Source organism: Dermacentor albipictus, chromosome 7, assembly GCF_038994185.2.
Source record: "Dermacentor albipictus isolate Rhodes 1998 colony chromosome 7, USDA_Dalb.pri_finalv2, whole genome shotgun sequence".
NCBI lineage: Eukaryota > Metazoa > Arthropoda > Arachnida > Ixodida > Ixodidae > Dermacentor > Dermacentor albipictus.
Genome location: NC_091827.1, coordinates 12,525,001 through 12,540,854, shown reverse-complemented (window position 1 = coordinate 12,540,854; position 15,854 = coordinate 12,525,001). Strand labels below are relative to the sequence as shown.

The 15,854-nt window shown below is 45.6% G+C and overlaps 3 protein-coding genes across 3 annotated transcripts in view; 1 reads left to right on the top strand and 2 right to left on the bottom strand.

Moving 5' to 3' along the window:
- LOC135904424 (xaa-Arg dipeptidase-like) overlaps window positions 1–15,854 on the bottom strand; it is a 141,017-nt gene that overhangs the window by 20,093 nt on the left and 105,070 nt on the right. The gene's annotated exons all lie outside the window — the stretch shown is intronic.
- LOC135904466 (endothelin-converting enzyme 1-like) lies at window positions 1,199–3,637 on the bottom strand. Its single transcript, XM_065435282.2, has one exon. The coding sequence runs from the start codon at window positions 3,635–3,637 to the stop codon at window positions 1,199–1,201; it is 2,439 nt and encodes an 812-aa protein (XP_065291354.1).
- LOC135904422 (tetraspanin-33-like) overlaps window positions 12,042–15,854 on the top strand; it is an 18,777-nt gene continuing 14,964 nt past the window's right edge. The window contains exon 1 of the mRNA XM_065435220.2: window positions 12,042–12,081. The gene's annotated coding sequence lies outside the window, so the exon portion shown is untranslated. The remainder of the gene's footprint in view (window positions 12,082–15,854) is intronic.

Below are 15,854 nucleotides of genomic sequence, written 5' to 3'. Positions count from 1 at the left end.
TTCCACAGCGTTGCATTTGATGTACGAAACGTGGTATAGAAATAGCACCTGCTTTCTGAAGCGATGCGCGATTAGCCGTTATGGAAGCGCGCACACGAAAGACGCTTAACGAGTGTCTACCTAGTGTGTGAGCTACCGTTAGCCAATCCGTTCAACGAACAAAAGAAACGCTAGAAAATCCTAGTGCGAGATAGAATTATGAAACCTACGGTGTCTGAGTGATTGCTTAGGTTTTATCATTGTATCTTGCATTGTATTTTTGAGAAAAGTTTTTTTTTCTCGCTGAACAATTTCGCTAACGTTAGTCGAGATACACTGTATAGGGGACGATGTGCGTTGGCGTGCTTTCCGATGAGAGAAATCGCAGCTATAACGCCGAAGCGGGATGCCGCCGCTTATCCGTTGTAGGCAATATTTTTGATCGGCCGGCCACTCGTCGAAAGTATTGCTACAGCTTGTTAGCGCAAACAAGGTTTTCACTAGCAGACTAAAAAAATGAACATTTGAGCGAAATCTGCATGGACTTTGTGGGATTATCCACTGAGACAGATGAATGACAGCAATATAGGTAATAATCAATTTTATAATCTTGTTCGCAAATTAAGATAGCCACGCATATTTAGAGAAGCACAAAACAAGTCGAGAATTAGGCAACCTTGTGGAACACAAAAGCTATTTTCCTTTTTTCTCTGGATCGCCCAGCGCTGAGCTCACAATGAACACGGTGTAACAAAAAATCAGATGTTATAAGCAGCCTTTACACTACTGAAAGGAGGTTGCAAAGCCAAACCAATGGGGAAACATGCCGCAAAACACGTGTTTCGTGAATGTGCATGAAATTTACAAAGATACTGCAAGATTAGGAAGACAAATTAACTATCAAATAGCATTTACTTTACACTATCCTTCAATATGGTCAAGTGCAAATCGGTAGTCGAGATCTCCTACTGGAAATGCCCTTGTATGCCATCGTTCTTCATTGCTCTTATAAAACACGGATCTTCAACATGACGCTGCACTGAGAGCGATATATCATAGATATGGAGCATAAAAAGGAGCGCAGCGACTAAACTCTCGTGCTTCGCTCTACCAAGTGCTTGGAAAGTCGCACACAAGCAACCACTTCGAGGCGGCAGAAGAAACAACAGTTAATGTCACGCCGTCGCAAATACAAGCTGAACAACACGTTGACATGGCCTTAGCGCGTTCCCCCCTGTGTGATCCTCAAAAAGTCGTGCACGTCACAGCGCTTATGCGGGAACATCGGCGATCCTTTTTTGCAGCCGAAAGCGCTCGCGAATTCTTGCGTGTTGATGCAGGGTTGTTTGCAGCGAAGGCTGTGCGGCAGGTAGATGCTTAGCTCCGAGTAATCATCTTCAGCCTGGCAAAACATGTAGCAGCCGCCGGCAAAAAAGGTCTGGTCTGCTGTGTAGTACCCCGATCCAGCCTGGCGATCAGACTCTGGCAGAGCCCTGTACGCAAGGTAGGCGGCTTCAACTCCCGCGCTGTCGGCGAAGGCCTCACTGATGGAGTTGTTTCCGGCGACGGCACTCTGGGTCAACTTGTTGGCCTGCAGGACGATGCAATTCTGTAGTTCCTGATACTTCTGAAGGAACTGAGGCGTGTAGAAGATTTGCTTCTCGCCCCTAGGGTTGAGGTCCAGGTATTTGGGATCAAATGCGTGCGTCAATTCGTGGCCGATTACCTTACCGATCCCGCCATAGTTGTACGAGTTTGGCCCGTACGGAACCATGAACGGTGGCAGGAGTATGCTGCCGGGTAGGTAGATAATGTGGTACACGATCACGTAGAAGGCGCCCACCGATATTCCCGTCAGGTCCCAGTCGTCTCGGCTGATAGAGGCCGTTCCATCAGGGGAGGGCTGGAGAAAGCGTTTCTTGTGCGCTGCCACAGCACGGTGAGCTTCGACCAGCCAGTCCACGAACTTGAATGGTGCATCGGGTTTCGGTATATGAGAGTAGTAGGAATTCAGTGCAGTACTACTGCGAAGTTTTGAGGCCATGCCAATAATCTGGTGGATGGACCGAAGGCGCTGAACTACACCTCTTGCCGACTCTTGGTCGAACCACGAGAAATTGTAAGAGACCTCCATTTGGTACCTGATGCGGTCGGCGATCGTATTGGTGTAGTTTATGGTCTCGTCGTCTAGGATATGCTTGACCTGTAACTTGAGCAGGGCGTGCGGTATGACAACCTTGATGTAGCTCGTGCATCGGTCGAGTGCTCTGGCGAAAGTACTCATCCAGTAGATGTTGGTTAAATTGTAGTGGCAGAAAAACATCCTGCTGGACGCCGCATACGATAGGTACTTGATGACCTTCCAGGCTATATAGGTCTGGAGGTTCAAGCTGCTGGTGGAATACGCTCTGAGCACATCGAAGGTCAGAAACAAGGCGTGATGATCTTTGATGAGAATTTCTGACGCCATATTTATGACTGAATTCTCAGGTATATGCTTATTGATTTCATCAAGCCACCACTGCGCGGTCACGTAAACTTCATGGCGAGTCCTGTTATAGTAAACGTCATCCATCTCCGAGAACTTGTAATACTGCGGCTGCTCATTCCCACCAGAATGAATTTCTGTGATGGTTCTGACATCATTTTCCACTTTCGCAAGCCTCTCTGCCACGTCCCTAGCGCCTTCTAGATTCGGGTCGTAAGCACGGACACATGATTCGAGCACTTCCACGTCCGTGACATACCTGAACATGGTCTCGGCGTATTTGAATTCGAAGACGAATCTATCCTCTGCCTTCAAGTATGGTGTGAGCTTGAGCTGGAAGAAAACGCCCAGAAGGTCCTGCAGGGTGAGCGCGATGAGGATTCCGAACACTTCGCGTGTAGAGCGCTTTTTACTGGCGGGAAACGTTAATCCGCGTTGACGCAGCACCTGCCGAATAGTTGCGGTGTGATCAATATCAGCTTCTGGGACGTTCATGCACGCGGTCATCGCAGCGGCCGCCTTATCAACCGCGTCACGGGAGTGAGCGTTCACTTGATCGATGTTCTCAAGCAAGGAGACGCGCAGCCTGTTGTTGAGGACCTCGAACAGGTCTTGCTGCTCAGGGTACACGCTGGCCCAGCGGCCGCAGACGTGCTCGAACATGTCATCACACGGGTCTACGTCGACAAGTCTGCTGCGCTGTAGCTCACTGTTTAGGTCGAAGCAGCTCACAGGATTGTCGCAGTGTGGGAAGTAGGCGCTCGCAGCGACCGTGATAAAGAGCAGCAGGGCGGCGAAGCCAACCGTGTAGGCCGTCATGTAGACGGAGTACTCGAGTGAGCCCTCGTCATCGTCTGGGATGAGGCCGAGGAACAGAGGTGGCTTGTCAGTGAAGTCGCTATGCGTTACACCCTCCGCTGTTATCGTGTCGGTTGCCTCGGTCTCCCAGGGTATGATGGTAGGTGACAAGGGCAGCTGACCACCGACGCTCGATGGTGACATCCATTCTGCCCGGGATGGAGGCCGTGGCTTTGACTTCCGGACGTCGTCGCGCGGCGCTGCAGGAGTTCTCGGCGACAAAACATTTGCAGATCGGGCTTCTCCAATGGCGAACCGTCGCCACGGGGTTGCGGCTCCGGTCTGCAGCCCTGGGTCCCGGGTCCCGGCCATGGGAGATAGCGGGCGTGATTTAGGAGACAAGATCGGAGAGAGAGGAGAGATCAACCCCTGGTTCCCTCCTCGGGCGCGGTTTTTTTGCGGAGCCCTTCAACCCTTGCGGCGTAGTGGATTGCAATTTGCTGCCGACCGGACGGATGTCTTCTTCTTCTTCTTCTTCTTCTTCTTCTTCTTGCGGCTAAGCGAACGAGGTCCACGCGCCGCACGAGGCTTGCTTGCTCGCTCCTCATTCCCTGGCGCTTACCTACTACGGTTGATTAGCCATGACACTGGCAGGTAAAGGAAGGACTGGAGACAGCACTTGGAAGAGACAGTGCAGATTGGGCAAGCTAAAGTAGAAAGCCAGAAAATAATATGGAAATAAATGAGCCTACAGAGACAATGTTTTAAAGAGATATCATGATTGATAGTGCCATTTTGGCAATATTAAAAAAATGTGGGCACGGTATTTATTTGGTATTTATTATTATTTATTTATTTGGCGGTATTGAAATAAATTGTGGGCACGGCGGAAGCTTTGAGGCCATGCGTCTCTTGAATCCGTTCTTGTTTCTCTTCTTTGGGCCGTGCTTTTTGCCTACCTTAACGCTACACCGACTGAAGAATGTTACGAAGCATTCGAACTTGATATGATGGAGCAGCTTGTTCTCCGGCACAGCTCAGGATCACGCAATAGCACCGATGAGCTTTTGGGCATGCGCACCTGGCCCTCGTGGATGGCTGCGCATCGCCAACCAGCGTCATTGACACCAGCCCCTTGTGAGCATAAACGCTCGACTGCTTCGCAGTCACCGAGCAGTGGACACGGCGGAAGGTTTGAGGCCATGCGTACCACGAACCCGTTCTTGTCTCTTCTCCAGGTGAGAGACCAACGCTCAGTATATACGTGTCGTAGCGACAACGTTTGTCTCGTGCTTCTGCCGTGCCCACGGTCACCTGCTTGTACGATTGGTGTCTGCCTACTGCTGTTTTGTTGATTTGCTGTCTTCCTGTGGCGACATAGAAACCAGCCCAGAATCTGCCCCCGAGGAAATGCTTAAAACAATACTAGACGAAATACGAGAGCTAAAACAAAGCGCGAATTTTACGAATCACCAGCTTTGTGAAACTACTAACAAGCTGTCTTCCATTGAGAAAAAAAATGAATGATCTGTTTGGGACTGTGACTGATTACACCCTGAAAGTTGACCTGTTGCAAAAAACAGTTAACAATCTAATTCTGAAAGTAGACGACCTAGAAAACAGAAGCAGGACGAATAACTTAATCATATATGGCGTGAAGGAAATTACAGAAGAGAATCAGCAGTCCCTCGAACAAACAGTTTGCAACGAAATATTTCAATATCTGTTCAATATATCCGACGTACCGCTTGAACGCAGGCATAGAATTGCAAGGCCTTCTGCGAATAAACGCCGACCGGTTATCCTAAAACTATTAGATGGAAGAGACAGGGCCAAGATAATTAAAAACTTCAGGAAACTCAGAAACTCGGCATTTTGCATCTCAGAAGATATTTCACCAGTTGTGCAACATATTCGAAAACAGCTTTGGCATAGCTCAAAAGAGCACAGAGGTAAAGGCGACAAAGTGATGCATTTTTTCGACAAAATTAAGGTTAATGGCAGACAATTCTGTTGGGAAGACGAAAGAAATGAAAGAGTGCCGCTTCCTGCACGGTGACAAAGCTGCTGCATTCGCGACGCACTTTCGTTGCGGATCGTAAGACAGTACCTTTAGTCTCAAAAAGCAGCTCTTCAATAAACCTGTTTTCAGTGCTCAATGTAAATGCCCGAAGTATGATGAGCAAGTGCGATGAACTTGAAAGTTTTCTTCACATGTACAGTCCAGATCTTTCCATCCTGACTGGGACTTGGCTTCATGACAGCATTAGTGATAACGACGCTGTACCAAATTTGCATGAAATTATTCGCCTTTACCGCTGTTCAAGGGGAAGTGGTGTTCCAGTCGTAATAAAAAAAATGTTTAGACTACTATTTGGTACGCCACAACACGAATGTAGAAATGGTCTGGCTCGTGCTCAGGGTTTTCACTCTCAGTATGCTTATCGGTGCCGTCTATAGGCCTCCGAACGCTGACATAGCCACGTTGGAATCGCTGCACAATTTCCTTGGCGAACATAACAAACACCATGCTCATATCATTATGGGTCGTGATTTCAACTTGCCTAAAACAAACTGGGTTCTTCTGTGCACCCAGCCTTCAAATCGGCATTGGGAGTTACTCCTTGATATTGCATTTTCCTATAATCTGAAGCTGGTGGTGTACGCCCCAAGGCTAATGACGCCAGACAAATGCTCATGCCTCCACATTGTTTTTGTTTATGATACGGTTGGTCGGCTTGGTTTAACAATCGATATTCTAGCTGGAATGTCTGACCATAACATGGTGCTCTTTACAAGCAACCTCAGACGGCCCGAGACGCGAGGGACAAAAGTCACGTTTCCTGACCTTAATCATGCTGACAACAGCATTTTAGCCCTTCGAACTGAACTATGACATGCTAGATAAAATGGCTGCGGGTGGTACGTCTAGTGCTGATGATTTATGGCTGAGCTTGAAGCACACGGTTCATGAGTTTATAGAGAAGTTTGTCCCTCTTAAACTTAGGAAAGTGAACAGCTCTAACCCTTGGATTATACGTGAAGTCCTTCAAATAAACCATCGCATTATGCGCTTGTCAAGTGCTCGTTCAGAAAAAAGCTACAATTTGCAGGTTGTTCCATAGAACTTCCGTAAGAATTGGCGGCGAGGAGTTACGGAGTCGCCATCTATCGGAAGCGCCTCGCTGGCGTAGTATGAGGGATCACGTGGCGCGCTCCTCATAGGTTTTGCTGTCAGCGCTCACTGAAAACACCACGCGCGAGCTCTCCCGGACATTTCTGTAAGTAGTTTCGAAACGAGAGAAGTTTCTTACTGTCTAAATAATAATCTTGGGCAAACTGACAGCACACAGTCGTTTACAGACGCTATCTCTTTACCGAATACGTACAGTGAACGCCACTGCGCGTGGTCGCCGCGATAGAGTCTCCCGAACCGCCTGCTTGCGTGAAAGGCAGGTAACCTCTGAGAGCAAACTATGTGAAATATGTTCTTATAGTGTTTGTATAACTAAATGGAGCGTAATAGAATGAAGCCTCAATGCAGCGGTCGCGCAGATTCGCAGCGACCGACTGCGCGTCTGCATGCTTGTCCGAGTACTGTTTCGCTTTCTCCGCGCGCGCGTTTTCGCACCGTGCCATGAGCTTTAGGCCGCAGAATATGAGTATTGGCAGTATACAAGCAACCATTGTTGCGTGGGCGCTATCACAGCTGTTCAAAAATAATTTCATTGTAGAGACTTCGACGCCTACGGGGACTGTGATGTGCCATCGCGATGATTCAATCTTTTTTTTCTTCTAACTTCTTTGACTTTTCAATGCTATTTTTCGAGTTGCGTCGCACTGTATGTTTATCGGTGTTCTCAGCGTGCGATTTTCCGCTGCTCCTTTTTTGTAATCCAGTGCATTAATTCATAACACAAACATGACCATATGCCATGCTTTTTTTTAAATGTGCTTCTTACCGCTGCCTTTCCACTCTACTGAACTTGCCAGTATCTAGAGCATCGACAAGTTCATAGACCAAACCGTCATGACATTAGTCGGGCAGCGGATTCGGGCGAGCGTCTCAGTGCGCGTTTTCTGAACATCGCAGACCCGGCGCCGTAGCAGAAATCTTCCTCGCGTCTGTGCTTGCTGCATACCCGAGTTGTAGCCGATGACTGTTTGCTGGTTTTATGTTTCGCGAGTCAGGCTTCACACAGCTCCTTGTCCTGCGGCTACGTGTGAATAAGGCGGACACCGGCCTCCGTTACGTGCGGCCGGCCCTGCGGCACCGAGCAGTAGCCTACCATGTTGCGCGCCTTCAAAGGCCGCCACTACCTATTGTAGTGCTTTCAATCATCGTAAAGGAGACACTCGAAGCGGGAAAATTTTGCCACTAAATGAGGACCGCAGCGTACGAGAAAATTTAAACTCGTTTTCAGCTCGCTTCGGCGCGCCCGAAGCAGCCGACGCGGCCGCTATGTCCACGTGATCCCTCCTAGCACGTCACGCCGACGGTGGCGCCAGCTTTTCCAGTGGTGGAGCTCGAGGCCAATATTAGATTGTCGAAGTGCCAGTTTTTTAACATCAGAATGCAAAACTTTCTTAATAGCGACCCCCAAAAGTTTTGGAAGCGCCTTACATAAAGAGAGAACCTGTAACCAAAATTTCTCTGAACAACTCGTTCATTACGGACACATGCACAATAGCGTCAGCCTTTAATGACCCATTTCCCAGTGTATTTCTGCGTGGGAGAGACACGGTTGCCGAATTTAGAGGCAACAACATATATATACCTAACCTTGTCATAAGCGAACAGGCGATTTTTTCAGCACTTCACCTCGAAACAGAGAAGTCATCCGGACCGGACGATATTCCAAACTGTTTGTTGTGCAGATACGCCGAATGGTGTGCGAAATATTTATTTTAACAACCACCTTGTAATGTGGCTTGACTCTTACCTTTCTAACGCCATCAATACGTACAAATAGCTAAATCGAAGTCTCATACAGCATCGGCGCTTTCTGGGGTTCCTCAAGGCTCCGTCTTTGGGCCCCTTCTTTTTTTTATATATCTCTATGATCTGGCCATCGACTCTTCCATACGCAGCTGCTTTTTTTGCAGACGACTGCATTGTCTACCGCACCATCGAAACAAACAAGTATCAAGCCACACTAAACAACTACCTTATGGCTATTACTATCGGGTGCCATGTGTGGAAGAAGACATTGAATACCTCAAAATGCGCTGAAATGACAATAACTCGTAAAAAAGCCCTACTTCCCTACGCGTACAATGCCAACAATAACCAAATCACCCTTGTTAACCAGTTCAAATACTTCGGTATAATGACGGATTCAACATTAAGTTGAAGTCTCATATTAAAAATACCGTCTCTGCAGCGTCGAAACGACTGTGGTTGCTCAGGCATCGCTTGAAACACTGTAACAGTGAAACAAAATTAGTTGCATGCACGTCCCTCGTACGCCCGTTACTTGAGTACGCAGATGTAGTGTGGGATCCACGTACCATAACAGAAGCTAACCGCATAGAACGTATTAAAAGAAGTGCTTCGCTTTGCTTACAACGCTTATGGTAGGCAGGTGTCCATATCTGATCCTTATACGCGGTCCCGTCTTTGCACACTCGAATCACGGAGAAAGTTGCACCGCCTAAAAATGCTATTCAACATCATTAACAGTCAAGTAAAACTAGATTTTTAAGCATACATGCAATATAACACGTCACGACCTACGTGTAAAAAACACGGCAAGGCTGTTTTACTACCTCGTTGTAGAACAAATGAGTACAAAGGTTCCTTTTTCCCGAGGACTATTGTTGAATGGAACGGGCTGCTGAATGAGGTGGTGAACCTGTAAACGTCGGAATCTTTTTTAACAGCCGTTGTCCCTTTCTTCTAATTGATGCGCGTTCTTTGTTACTCTTTAGAAAGAGTCCATATGCTAATAAGTGTTGATTGTATTTGTATTGCTCTTGTTGGTGTTTCTGTATTTGATTGTCTTTTCATTGGCACAACACGACAATGATTTGTACTAAAAATAACCTATAATGCAATGTACCCACTCCTGCCTTGGCGGTCAAAAAAGATTGCCGGCAGTATTGAGTAAATAAATAAATAAATAAATAAATAAATAAATAAATAAATAAATAAATAGGATGATCTTGATGTGAATAAAATATTTCTATGCAGTACAACGAGGGAACTCGGCTTTTGCAGCGGTAAAATTTATAAGTGAATGTGTGTTCAGAGGAGACAGTCACAGGGCATGCGCGACTGTTCGAGCCGCAATGATCGAACATGCTTCGGTGTCGGTGTTAAAAAATAATAATAAAAAATTGATACTTTTATCCATTAGCGTAAATCAAAAGCTACCATAGGGCCAGGACTATAGGAGACTGTTCGAGCCTTTAGAAAAATCCCTTTCATACAACTGGACGTCTTTGAAATAACTCCACTGCCACTTTATTACCCGCTAAAACACGTGGGCAATATCCACGAGCTTGCTTCGTAGCCTGAAAAATAGGCCCTAAGAGCAAACACGTGTTGATTCAATAGGCTTTGCAATTTCTTTACTGAACGTTTTGCGTGTAGATCAGTAATTTCAATACCGAAAGGCTAATTTTATTACGGAAGCATTTTATATACAGCAGAAGCAGTGGTGCTCCGCGAAATGGAGATTTGGTTGAATATCGCAACCAGGAGAACCAGCAAGCCCTTGTGTTAACCAGTTTGGGTCGTTTCAAGCATTTATTTATTCATCGGGCTTGACGTCACAATATGACCCTGGTGCTTTAGGAGAGATCGCAGTGGAGGACAGAGTGATGTTTCGATCAGTCGAAAGGACCACTGGAATGAATCATTGGAATAAGCATTTAATTAACCATTGCAATGAACCCGAAGCGACTACTAGGATGAAGCATATGAGCGGATCGGTCAATAGCTTTGCGCGCAGCGTCCTCGTAACACATAGCATGGCTGTGAACAGTGGTTGAAAAGACGAGTGAGTTCGTTAAAGGCCAACTGCAAAAAAAAAAAATTTGCTGTGGCGAAATTTGTGAAAAATGAGCAATGTATACCACTAAAGCAATCTTGATAAAGGCGCAGGGCTGGCAATTCCATAGTATTCGTGCTAACAGCCTTTACACAGAACCCAAGCAGGCCACGTGTGCTCCTGGTATGCTGTCGATATGACGTAGGTTCCAGCACATTGCCTTCGAAATTGTTCACAGCGCTGCGGGTAGGGTCCCTAGTGATTTATCTAGGAATCTTAGTTACGCGCGCCAGCTGATCTCGGAGGTCATACGTCATTTCCGGCGAGTGGTAATGCCGGCGTTTTTTACCATCAGTTTCGGCATCCAAGGCGGTTATTTTTGCGAGCATTTAGAGAAGACTCCGCTCATATTTCAAACCTCAAATTTTGTACGGAGCCTCTTTTATATCTACACTATTTTAAACTATGCTCTTTACGTGGTCCAAATTTTTTGCAGTAGGCCTTTAGGAGTACGGCGGTACACATTTTACCCGACGCTTTGGTCACGAAAAATACAACAATAATCACGTGCTACAAACGATGAAACAGGCGAGAACAGAAGTTATTACAATAGAATGTATCACGTTTAAGCAAGGCGGCTGGGCTAGCGATAGGTTTGCCCTGAGTTAGTCTGTGTCCTGCTTGATATGAACATCCGTTAGTTGTGTGAAGACAGCGAAGCGACGGAATACTCGTGTGTCCCACAACGTATTTAAAATCATTCAAGTAGATAGAAATTCTAGTAGATTGTTCACTGGAGTCGTTCATTCATGGAAAGCTAGTTGTACTTGCACTGCGTGAACCAGATTTTTTAATACTCTTCGGTTTCATTTCCTTTTTAGGTGATGTATCGTTCTTTCCGAGTTTTCGTTGCCATGATTTCATAATTAAATCTGACATTCATAAATCGGGTCTGACACCATCTCCCTTTCGGTATTCTGTAACAAAGTAAAAGTTTTTTTCGTTCGCTGCCTACGTTTTACCTGCCGTTTTCTAGAAGACGTTGATTAATAAAGAGGGCTAACCCTATCTTAACGTCAATATTCGTTCGTTGGGGTTTCGTTTACAGTTCACCATTGAGTGATGCCAGTCAAACAGATCAGTTAGTAGTAGGTCTCTGCTGTAAAAATTTAGCCACTCGGAAGAGCCGCCCTCTTATGTGGAGTAATAACGGGGTTGGCCTACACTACTGCATGGGCATTTAGGGTCGACCGTGCTGCTTCTATATTTTGCGCTGAGTGCAACGAAGTGGGTTGTATGAAACAATTGATCTAGTCGGGCAACAGCTTCTGTTCTGAAAGGAAGATGCTTCTAGACAACAGGACAAGAAAAGGGTTTCTTAATGAAAGCACAGAACAGTTTCTTTTCACAGAAGGACTGCATGAAAGTGTCGAGTAATTTAGTAATATTTCTGCGAGTTGGTTTCATGCGGACAGATGTTTATGGCATGGAAAGAGACGCTCCGGCGAAGAAATTGTAGCCCTAGCTTGCCAGGCGACCTTGGTGTGTAACAGCGTTATCAAAATCACCATCACTAGTTATCAATTGCCCTTTTGGGTTCCGCATTGGAGCTGCTGTGTGGTAATGAAAAAAAAATTACAGTTAATACCTATTCCTCTTCAATCACTGCTAATGGAAATATATCTCTTGACCCGTTGTGGATGTGTTCCGAAAAATTTCCACACCTGCGGTGGGTCAGGCCCAGCTTCTACAGTCATCATTATCATCACCCTCAGAAGAAGCAGAAAAAGAAAGTCTGTCGGCCTGTATCGCTCGAGCATAGTTAGCTCGAGCATATTAACTATGCTCGAGCTCGAGCATAGTTAGTAAATCAAAGAAAATCCTCCCTGAAGTCAACCCGAAGGGTAACATATTGGAGGAGGCTGTGGCCTCTGCGGTGCTCTCATCACTGGAAGGTAGATGAGGGTATTGCAGTGGAACTGCAGATCAGTATTCGCTGCTTCTACAGATTTAAACGTTCTATCGTCTCAAATTTCTCCAGATGTAATTTTACTGCAAGAAACCTGGTTATCCCCTGAAAAACAATTTTCTCTGCGCAATTTTAGGTCCTTCCGCCTAGATCGCCCATCTAGAGGTGGGGGACTGTTAATTATGGTCTCAAGCAAGTTTTGCCACAGGGCAAATATATCATTCCAGCTGATGTCTCCAGAATGTGAAATTCTAGCAGTAGAAATTACTCTCCCTGGCAGTAGGCCTTTTTCATTAGTCAATATATACTTTCCTTCGGGTGTGCAGGATACTCACCCACTAGACTCGGTTATGGCGAAATGCGGTAAAGATATAATTTTGGCAGGTGACTTCAACTCTCATCATGTATCATGGGGATCCAGGACAGACTCGTGCGGAAAGCGTCTATGGGACTGGGCAATCACAAATAACTTTTCGTGTCAAAATTCGGGATCAGTTACGTTTCTTCGCGGACAGTTCATATCTGTGCTGGATCTTACATTTTCAGGTCCAGGTATTCCCACATCCGCATGGGAAACGGTGAATGTCGGGACTACAAGCGATCATTTGCCTGTTGTGTTTGAAGTGGTAGTTCCGCAGTCCACCGTGCAGGCTCGCATCCACTCTTTTGTGGATTACCGTACATTTAAAAATTGCCTGCGGACTACTTTCAAATCAATGGAAAATTCTCCATTGCAAGCCGAGGATATTTGCTCCATCATTGATACTTCGCGCAAAAGATCAGAGTTCCAGGTAAAGGCATGTAAAAACACTGCTTCTACAAATTGGTGGAATGACGATTGCTCGCGGGACTACAAGCGACGCAAGGCTGCATGGAAACAACTCATGCATAACCAATCCCCGAAAAACTGGAAAAACTATAAATTTATTGCTGGAACATTTAAAAGAACGGTAGGTAAGGCAAAAGACGCTTACAATGTCCGACATTTCGAATTCCTTTCGAAAGCAAATAATAAGCGTGCATTATTTCGGTTTTTAAGATCCCAAAAAATGATTCCACGCCCCTTCAACTGGGAGTCGGTAGTTTTAACCACAAGTGAGAAAGCTGACTCTCTAAATGTTATCGCGCAAGGGTTAGAGACCCGCTTCGCTACCTCTCTTCCCTTCTCTCCTTACGCGCAGGGCACTTCAGAAGATTTCGAAGAGTTTTCCATGTCAGAATTGTCCCAAGCCGTTTCCTGTTTACCAGCTGCAGCCCCAGGTCACGATGGAGTCACTACCAAGATGATTAAACTTCTCTTTGAAGTCGCTCCTAACGGCTTGTTAGATACCATAAATTACTCAGTAAAATATGCATGGTTCCCTCCTGTGTGGAGAATTGCGAAGGTGATTCCTCTGCTGAAAGACCAAACCAAAGGGTTTGTCCTAGACAATATTCGGCCTATTTCTCTAACATCAAATTTCGTAAAATTAATAGAAAGATTATTAAACGCACGTATGGTTCAGTTTGTAACCACAAGAGAATTATTGAGCCCCTGCCAAATTGGCTTTCGACCAGGGATGTCCATTTGGTGCGCACATATCGACCTAGAAAGCCGAATTCAGTTGGCTCGTTACCAAAAACAATATGCTGCCCTAGTCACGTTAGACATTTCTAAAGCATACGATAGTGTGGAATACCCTTTATTAATAAAAAGGATGCAGGATATTGGATTGCCAGACTACTTCGTGACGTGGACTGCAGAGTTCTTGCAGGGCAGGGAGTTTTACTGTGCACAAAGCGGAATTTCATCGGGAAAATTCAGACAAACACGCGGGGTTCCTCAAGGGGCAGTTTTGTCCCCGCTGCTGTTTAACATCCTACTCAGCTCCATTCCTCATCATCAAAATGTAAGCACGTACGTTTACGCTGATGATATAGCGTTTTTTGCATCAGCAAGTGATATTCAGTCACTGTACGAATGCTTGCAGAAATACTTATGCGAGCTAGAAGCATGGCTGGACAGTATTCGCTTGTCCCTTAATGTAAATAAGAGTGCCGTTCTTGTCTTTCCCCTACAAGACCCAGTTACTATATCCCTTTCATACCGTCACTCCACTATCCCACAAGTGGAAAAGGTCAAGTACCTTGGAATTATTTATAATGGTAATCTTGATTGGCATCCGCATATTGAACATATAACTTCAAAAGCTTCTCGTGCAATGGGGATATTACGAAGGATAAGTAATTATCGATGGGGCATACGCAGAGACACACTCATAATGATTTACCGCATGTACATTCGACCTATACTAGAGTTCGGTTGTGTATTATTCTCCGGCGCCGCGGCTTACAAGCTACGCCCACTAGTTTTGCTAGAACGGGAAGCGCTTCGCTTATGTCTGGGGCTTCCAAAGTTTGTAGCCAACGCTGTACTCTACAAGGAAGCACGATTACCTTCCCTTGAAATGAGATTTAAAATACTCACCGTTCAAGCGTTTATAAGGCTCTATGAATCCCCACTAAGAAGGTCTCAGTCGATCTTCATCAAACAACGAGTCCAATTTTTTGGAGTCAGATGGCCACGGTTTCACACGCCACAAGTCATTGTATCGCAATCATTATTGAATCCGTTAGACGTAAATATAAATGATATAATCACGGAAAACAGAATCTCAAATTCACTAGTTATTACTTATGATGACCTATACCCAAATAATGCAAAGCAGCTTCCCTCACATATTCTTAACGGCTTACTCCAGGATCACTTGAATCAACTCCACACTAACGTAATTATAGCAACGGATGCTTCGCAGATTGATGAAAAGGCAGGAGTTGGAATCTTCTCATCATCATTGGACTGGTCTTTTTCTATTCGGCTTCCCGACTTCACTCCAATATACCTAGCGGAATTCCTAGCTGTTGTCCTAGCTTTACGAAAGCTACAGTCTTCCAGGTCAACGGCGGTAATAATCACAGATTCTTTGTCGCTGTGCACCTCACTTACTGCTCCCGGCGAGACACACATATTGAAAACTTTGAACTCACTGGCTCCAAGTCATTTGAGAAGTTTACGATTAATATGGGTACCTGGCCACAAAGGCATATTTATGAATGAGATGGCAGACAGCTTGGCCAAGGCTTCTATCAGCGGCCCAGTGCTTCCCCTTCTTCCAACAACGGGCTTTATCACGTCCGCCAGGTTCAGAAGATACATCCTTTTAACATCTCAATCGAACCTCAAATCATCATTGGAACTACGCCACTTACAATTCCCTTGGAGCAGGAAGTTTTGCAAAACAAGACAAACGGAGGTTACATTAACGAGACTACGTTGTCGAGTCCCATCTCTAAATTTTTACATGCACCGATCTGGTCTGGCAATATCCCCATTGTGCCATTTTTGCAATGCATTAGAGACGATTGAGCACTACCTACTGGAATGCCGGCGTTTCTCCTCCATGAGGAAAATGACATTAGAAATTACAGTGCGACAGCTTGGTCTGCCATTGAACACTCCGGTACTGCTGTCTTTCGGAGCGTCTGTGCTTGGGCACTCACACAGGAATGTTTGCTTCGCCTTAGAAAAATTTCTTATTGAATCAAACCGATTTCATTGATGACCATATTATTTTATTCATTCCTC